Source organism: Sinocyclocheilus rhinocerous, unplaced genomic scaffold, assembly GCF_001515625.1.
Source record: "Sinocyclocheilus rhinocerous isolate Xijiao unplaced genomic scaffold, SAMN03320098_v1.1 scaffold376, whole genome shotgun sequence".
Lineage (NCBI taxonomy): Eukaryota > Metazoa > Chordata > Actinopteri > Cypriniformes > Cyprinidae > Sinocyclocheilus > Sinocyclocheilus rhinocerous.
Window position 1 is genome coordinate 294,373 of NW_015631723.1, and position 8,149 is coordinate 302,521.

The 8,149-nt window shown below is 38.3% G+C and overlaps 1 protein-coding gene across 1 annotated transcript in view; it reads left to right on the forward strand.

Moving 5' to 3' along the window:
- LOC107741890 (spondin-1-like) overlaps positions 1–8,149 on the forward strand; it is a 203,381-nt gene that overhangs the window by 176,000 nt on the left and 19,232 nt on the right. The window contains exons 8-11 of the mRNA XM_016554688.1: positions 2,474–2,675; positions 4,446–4,586; positions 5,005–5,080; positions 7,399–7,581. Coding sequence (XP_016410174.1) covers positions 2,474–2,675; positions 4,446–4,586; positions 5,005–5,080; positions 7,399–7,581 — 602 coding nt within the window. The remainder of the gene's footprint in view (positions 1–2,473; positions 2,676–4,445; positions 4,587–5,004; positions 5,081–7,398; positions 7,582–8,149) is intronic.

Here is an 8,149-nt window from a genome sequence, read left to right on the forward strand (position 1 = left end):
ACATACTGTACTTGGTATACACGTGGTAAATATGTAGTACTTACCAACAAGTGTGAGTAATAACGGTCACTAACAGGTAGTGTCAGTATATGGTAACTAATAAGACATATTATTATATTTACTAATGGTCTATACATGGTAAAGTTTAACAAAGTTTGAAGAACTGGTAATTCCTGTGTAATGTTTATGTAAAATGGTGCACTTTATTTTACAGTCTTATTTCCATATACTTACTATGTACTTACTGGTGTATGTACCTATTAGTTAATGTACATAATATGTTATGCGGTACTCAATTTTGGGGAGTATAAACATGGACCAAGGTACTTATTGAGTAATTGATGGTAGGTGCCATTGCAGTTAACTTGTCTTATCTTTAACGACACTGATTCTCTTAACTAATTGGTCCAATAGGGATTTTTGATGACGTACATTCCTAATAATTATGTGTGTAGCCATTGCAGTTAACTTGTCTTATCTTTAACGACACTGATTCTCTTAACTAATTGGTCCAATAGGGATTTTTGATGACGTACATTCCTAATAATTATGTGTGTGGACAGATTTTATTTTGTTATTATACAGTAGCTACCAGACTCATATTTGCACTTGCAACTCCTGATTGTCGTGTCTAAATCCCTATTTAAAAGGACTGTGCCTGCTAACTATTAACACTATGCAGTGCTGCACTGTTACTGTAAGGACGTGCCTGTTTGTACCCACTTGTCTGTAAGTACTACATATTTACCATGTATGTAAGTATAGTAAAGTATCTAATTAGTTACCATGTACGGGCACTACCTGTAAGTACCCACACTTGTCTGTATGTACAAAATAATTACCATGCATGTACGACTGTTAAGTACAGCCGTGTTTCTTATTTGTTACCATGTATGTACACTTCAGGTAAGTACCTTGTGTTACCACTCATTTGCCTGTAGGTACAAGATATTTGCCATGTATGTACCAGGGAAGTACACGTACTGTAAAATAAAGTGCTACCGATGGATCTAACAGCTGTCCATATCAGCTTACTCACCCTGGACAGTTGTTCCTTCAATGACCAATGGATGGTCCTCGAAGGACATTGTGCCAGTTTTTGATTTGGTTCTTCAGTTGGTAAGAACCCCCATTCACCGTGGGAGAGGAGGACCTCCACCTCACAACTCCAGCAACTCCATTCCTAGAGCTCTACTTCCAGCCCCTTGAGCTCCTAATCATGTTTAAGATGGACACAGAGTCTGCACACACACCCCTACTACTGACCCCCAGCTTGAGGCCTTGTCCATCCCTGATCCAGTGCACATCACTCAGTTCATCGTAGAAGCAGCAATCACTGTATATCCATCCTGGAACTAATCCCCACCCTAATGCCAACCTCTAAAGCCCTTTCTGCGCTGATTGGCTGTCCGCCTTGATTAACTCTCTGGTCTCATCCAGAACCCTAGTCTTTCCCCTTCTGCTGGTTCCATCCAGCATGAAAGCCTCCTCATCAAGGATTTCCGGCTTCACCAGCTTGACCACAGCCTTCTGGTCTGTCAAAACCACTGTGTTCTCTGGGTTTGTTGACTCAACCAAGGTTCTCTGATCCCCTGGCTCCTCCTTGGGAATCCCCACCAGGGTCCCTTTTTCCCTTGGCTCCACTTGGTATGTCGTTCCCTTGGCTCCAGTCTATCCAGCTTTGCCTTGGGTCTCCAGTTCTACCTGGGTCTTCCATTCCCCTGGCTCCATCTTGGTCTTCAGTCTCACCAGCTCGGCCTCAGTCTTCCGAGACCCCAGCTCTGCCTTGGTCCTCCGATCGTCCAGCTCCGCTTTGGCCTCTACACTGGTTATCCTTTCTTCTGGGTCTGCAACCATTCCTCTGCGCCCAATCTTCTGTTCCTCTGGATTCTCCTTGGTCTTCACTGCCCTGGAGTGGGGGTCTGTTCCCCTTTCATGGCCCTGACCCTCCCCTCTTGCCCATCCATTAATGCACTCCATGGGTGATGTATAATAGGGGAAATAATAATAATTAAAAAAAAGGAATTACTGTATCCCATACGTTTTAGTGGAATTTGGAGAAAGCTTGACAAACACTAATATAGTATTACATAGTTAAGAAATAACTAGTTTTACAAACTCAAAGAATTACTGCTCTGCCATTGCACTAGTGCTGTCCGTTGAATGAGTGATGGAGAGAGAGGGTAGTTCAGATGTGTAATTACCAGATAAGAGGTATTGTGATATGAAAATATTCCTACTACTTGTTTCACTTCTGTTTCAGTTTTTTTTATAACCTTACACCTCTCTGCCAGCCTGCTGTTTTCTGACCATCTTCCTGTTCTTACCCTTCTTGTGATGGAATTATTTTCATGATATTTTTATTCAGAATAAAATAAATACAGTTTATTGTCATGAAAATAATATTCTAACACATAATCCTAACACATAACATAATAAATATGAATGCATATGATTGATCTCTTTCCTGCAGTCGAGCGGCTCCTTCAGCCGAGTTCTCAGTGGACCGCACACGTCACCTGATGTCCTTTCTGACCATGCTGGGTCCCAGTCCTGACTGGAACGTGGGTCTGTCATCAGAGGGCCTCTGCACCAGAGAGTGTGGCTGGATCCAGAAGGTGATTCAGGACCTCATTCCATGGGATGCGGGGACAGACAACGGGGTCACTTATGAGGTGAACACTCATGCACTGGGGTTCAAAGGCCATTTCTATTTAGCATTTTTCTTATATTATTTTATATAGAATTTGTGATCAAAAATGACATTATTGGTGGGACAGATTGAGCGAGCAGCTGAACTTAAAAATGAATTTCAGAAGTTTTAGCATTTGTTCACAACTTCACAGGTTTGAGCAAATTATATATATATATATAGTTTGCTTTGAGCATGTGTGAGCATGTGTCATATATAATATGAGTTTAGATGTGACGTCAGTGAGGTACAGTGAGGCAGTGAAGTACTTTCCTACTGAGGTCTTTGGATAATATAGGGTTGACTCTCACACACATACTCAAAGCAAACTTCATTAAATGTGTTCTCACTGTGTTAATAACATAATAAAATAAAAACAGGGTAGAAAGTATGATTTAATTAAAAATATATATACAGGTGCATCTCAATAAATTAGAATGTCGTGGAAAAGTTCATTTATGTATTGAGTACATGTACAGTATATGAACATACTTTCCAGAAGGCCAACATTTCACTAAAAATGTTTTTTTTATTGGTGAAGAAATGTCTTATGAAGTATTCTAATTTGTTGAGATTGGTGCGTTTGGTGCGTTTTTGTTAAATGTGAGCCAAAATCATCACAATTAAAAGAACCAAAGACTTAAACTACTTCAGTCTGTGTGCATTGAATTTATTTAATACACGAGTTTCACAATTTTAGTTGAATTACTGAAATAAATGAACTTTTCCACAACATTCTAATTTATTGAGATGCACCTGTATATTTGCCAGTTGAAATGGTCCACTGGAGACCATACAGTCTTGACCATAGTTTGATTCTGCCATCTACTGGTGTGTGTCACTGTGTGAACAGCAACAACAATAACAAAATGCTTAAATTGACAAAATTTCGATGAATAATGTTTAATGTTTGTTTATTAATTCATTAATTTGCTTGTTAGTTTGTTTTCATTTACATATTGAGAGGTTAATAGTTTTACTTGTAGATTGGTTGGGAGGAATATTACGTTGTAAAGCTCTATAAACAGCATGTATAACATTCTCATTTACCTCAGAATATGTATGTATGTATGTATGTATGTATGTATGCATACATTCATTCATTCCAACTATTCTCAGATGCTGTCAATAGATCTCATGATGTATATAAACCAGGCACATGCCTTTAACAGTATCTGGTCCTAACACAGCCTTGGATTTCTCACTTTTATTTTCTCCCTTTCATTGGGAAGAGAGTCTGTATATAATTTGTATTGCTCCCCTGGTTGTGCATGTTATATTCAACCTCTCTCAGCGACCTTGCTGCTGTTGACTGCAGAGCTAATCTCTAATTTTTGAAGCCTGAAGGCTTGCTATGGTGATCTCTTTGTTATGTGAGGTGATTTTAAACTGTACAAATATGGAATATACATGTAGGAATTGCCCTTTTGTAGTATTTATTATTTAACATCAGTTCAAATATAAAATAAGTGAATACCCTCTGGGTACTTACATATTTTTGTTTTAGCCTGATTTGAATTACATTTTTTAAAAGAACAGTTCATCAAAAAAAAAAAAAAATCTTGTGAAAAATGTTTTGCAAAATGTTTGCATGCCTCCTTTTACTTTCATTGTATGGGAAAAGAACAGCTTGAAATTTCTGCCAAATTTATTGTGTGTTCTGTGTATGAAAAAAGGGAGACCATTAGGAATAGTAAATGACAGAGTAAATGACTTCACCATTTGGTAAACTGGTTTATTTATTGTATCATAGTCTCCCAACAAGCCTACAACACCTCAGGAGAAAATTCGTCCCCTCACAAGTTTAGACAATCCACAGAGCCCATTCTACGACCCAGAAGGTGGTGCAATCACTCCTGTGGCCAGAGTTGCCGTGGAGAGAATTGCCCGAAAGGTCTGTTTCTTTGCTTGTCTTAGAAAAATTAAATTTCAAAAGAAAATGTTTTTAGCTGTTGCGTTTTTAGCTTTTATTATTGTGCAAAACAGTTCTGCATTATTTATGTCATAAAAGTATATAAACTGAGAGCTAAAATTACTTGACAACAACAGATTTTTACATATTTATGAACCCAGCATGTCACAACAATGCCCTGGAAGTATTGAAAGTCATCCATCCTCGATTGGGAGAGAGTTAGATTACTGTATGAGAATTAGGAGGAACACAGGAAAAAGTATAACCCATGTCAGCTGTTTGTTTTAAATCAGATGGTAAGCGTGAATGAAATCCAGTCGCTGTGTAGAAGAAAATGATTAAATGAGGGACATAATTTAAAGTCCATTTGAAAGTTTGAGTTGTTTTCTGATGTCTGCAGGGTGAGCAGTGCAACATTGTGCCTGATAATGTGGACGACATTGTGGCTGACATTGCCCAGGAGGAAAAAGAAGAAGGTTTGCATCTATTTATCTTTTCATCAAAGTCGACCTTGAGAGAGAGAGAGAGAGAGAGAGAGAGAGAGAGAGATTGTATATTGTGTATTGCATCTGACCTCAGTGTGTTTCCCTAATTTCTACCACAGTGACCTTCAGCATGTGTGTGTTTATATGTTAAACACTGTGGTATCAAATGTTCACACGTGTTCTAATTTGTTACACTGTTTATTTAAGTTTAAATTGTTATAATGTTCTTCTATTATTTTGATCTTTTCATTGTTATTATGTTTCTCCACATATATTCCAAGCTTTGGCAATATTGTATTTTTTTACAGTCGTGCCAATAAAGCAATTTTGAATTGAATTGAATTGAGAGAGGGAGAGAGAAAGAGACTTTTAACTATTCAATATCTTAAACTCCTCCAGTCCAACCAAGATGATAACTGTATTATTGAGAGGTTATGCTAGGCTAATATAAGAGGCTTATATAAAACATGATAACATTAAGTGTTTTTTCCATTAAGTACCAGCTTTGTCTTTGGTGTTATTCTAAAATGTTAAACGCCATCATTTCATCCAAATGATAGCTGATTAATTTAGAGACTGTGCATTTAATTTTAATATCAAACTAGTTTCCAAATTGCTGTTCTTCAGGTTCTTCCAGAAGATGTTAGATGAAGAATCATATTTGTATGACAGAACAGTTTAGGTGAACCTAATAGAAGCTGTCACAGCTCATGAGACTTTCATATCTCATCAGAAATTCTTCAGAGAAATAACAATAGTAACACACAAGAATACACAATAACCACAAGAATGCTTGTTTCCTTTCAGATTAGAGAGAGATTAGATTGTGCCCAGCTCCTTGGCTGTACATTTTTTTGTTGAATCGGAATTATAATATTCTATAATATTCATTTATAGAATTTTATAATTTATATCTGTAGCCAATATACAATCATGCAAATACATTGGCTGATGGTGCAAACAGCACCCTCCGAGGCACCATTACACCAGTACCATCACTCCTCAGATTTCTACAAAAGGAAGTTGTAGCAGTAACAAAAAAGTATGGCAGAATAATGCAGTGTCTCATACCCTACACCAGGGTGAACTAGGGTTACATACATAACCGAGATGTTCCCTTTAATAGGTTAACTCGACTGAGTGCCAGTTTGTCAGCCCATGAAAACATTTGCACAGACAAATATTAGGTGTGCGGAGAGACCGAACATGCAGCCACACAAATATTTGTCAAAGACGCACACAAATATATTGCCTGAAAAGAAGCAGTAATTCTAGTAGAGTGAGCTTAAATATCAAGGGGCAGAGATAACCCATGTGCAATAGATTCCATCCAAAGGAACACAATGTCAAAACCTGGGGCTGTTTAACAGTTTTTGATAGGATCTGTGCGTAACCCTTATTGTGTGGTGATGAGGCCAACGGGGATGAATTCCTCAACTGCTGAACCATCACTGAAACAGTGTCTTATGAAGCAGGCCCAGAGGTAACCACCGTTGAAGTCCCTGCCATGAGACTCACAAGCCTATGAACAGACCTACATGAATGCCTTGCCCTGCTCTGAATCAATTCTGGCAAAGGCAAAAATGCAGTAGACAATAGCTCTTGCATTGTGCCTGAGTTTAGTTCCACCCCTAGGAATGCGGTCTACTGCCTCATCCACAAAACTGTCTTCTTAAGGTTTATTTTCAGGTCTAACTCTACAGGTAATCAAGAACAAGTGAGTTGCTGAAACACAGTACAACTCTGAAGATAGCTCCGAAAACAGTCTTTCTGCAGATGAGAAATCTGAGGAGCAATAGGGCTCAGCTGGCTACATTAGCGCCATCAGTCATTGAATTAGCATAATTATATACAGGCACCAGAGAATCATCACACCTGAAGAGAGTGTGTGCATAGCATCAGTTACTGATGCAGTGCTGAGTGACCTATGAAATGCAACATCTTTATGTGGCAGTCAGCAACAGCATATGTTGAAGCGGAGCATTATGTTTGCGGTTATCTCAAATGAAATTGTCTTGGGTGAATTTAATGTAAAAGAGTTCATATCGAATCACATCTCTTTGAGCACATTTCTCCTCTGAAAATCCAGAAGAGACACATGTAAGATTATTGTGGTCTTTTTCTGAGATTTAACCAAAAGTTGCTCTTTGTACTCTCTTTAATCTCACTGATGTTTATTATAAACAACAACAAAAAAGATCCCAGTAGTGATTTTTCTGTCTTATGGGCACTCCCTTTATGAGATTTCCTAATGCTTATAGACAAAAGCTTTTCATCCCCCCACGTCTTTTTCTTTTCTGTTTTGTCAGATGACACTCCAGAGACATGTATCTACTCCAACTGGTCTCCGTGGTCTGCATGCAGCTCCTCGACATGTGAGAAGGGGAAGAGGATGAGGCAGAGGATGCTGAAGGCACAGCTGGATCTCAGCGTGCCCTGTCCACATACTCAAGACTTTGAGCCCTGCATGGGGCCTGGCTGCAGTGATGAGGGTCAGAATCAAACACACACGAAATCAGGGTTTCAGTCCCAGATGGAAAGGAACATTGAAGTTATTGTCATTCATATTGATATTATCTCTGTTTAAAACTGTAGTGAGACAGCTGCCTTCTAAGGGGCCGTCCACACAGAAAGTGTTCTAGTATTCAAAAACAGCAGGATAGGATCCAATGGAATAGGCAAGAATGCAGGGGTCTATTGGTCTTTTTTTTTTTTTAAACTTCAAAATAATTTAACTTGATTTTATTTTTAAAAACAAAATGTGTTGTTGCTTTCTGGAAGCACAATTTTTTATGTTAGTCTATGTACATCGATAGGTGTCTTTGCTACATCCTGTCTTGTTATTTATGTATGTACAGTATTTATTTATTTACAGCATATCTCGCATGAGGTCAGTGCCACCTTCTGGTCAGACAATGTAATGACATTTCTAAAAATGCTTGTAACTTTTTAAAATATTAGACTATTTTCGTGAGATTTCTCTGGTCATATTCCATGACCAATGACAAGAACAATGGTATCAATAATGCCACACAGAGAGCGTCTCCCTGACATGGCTGC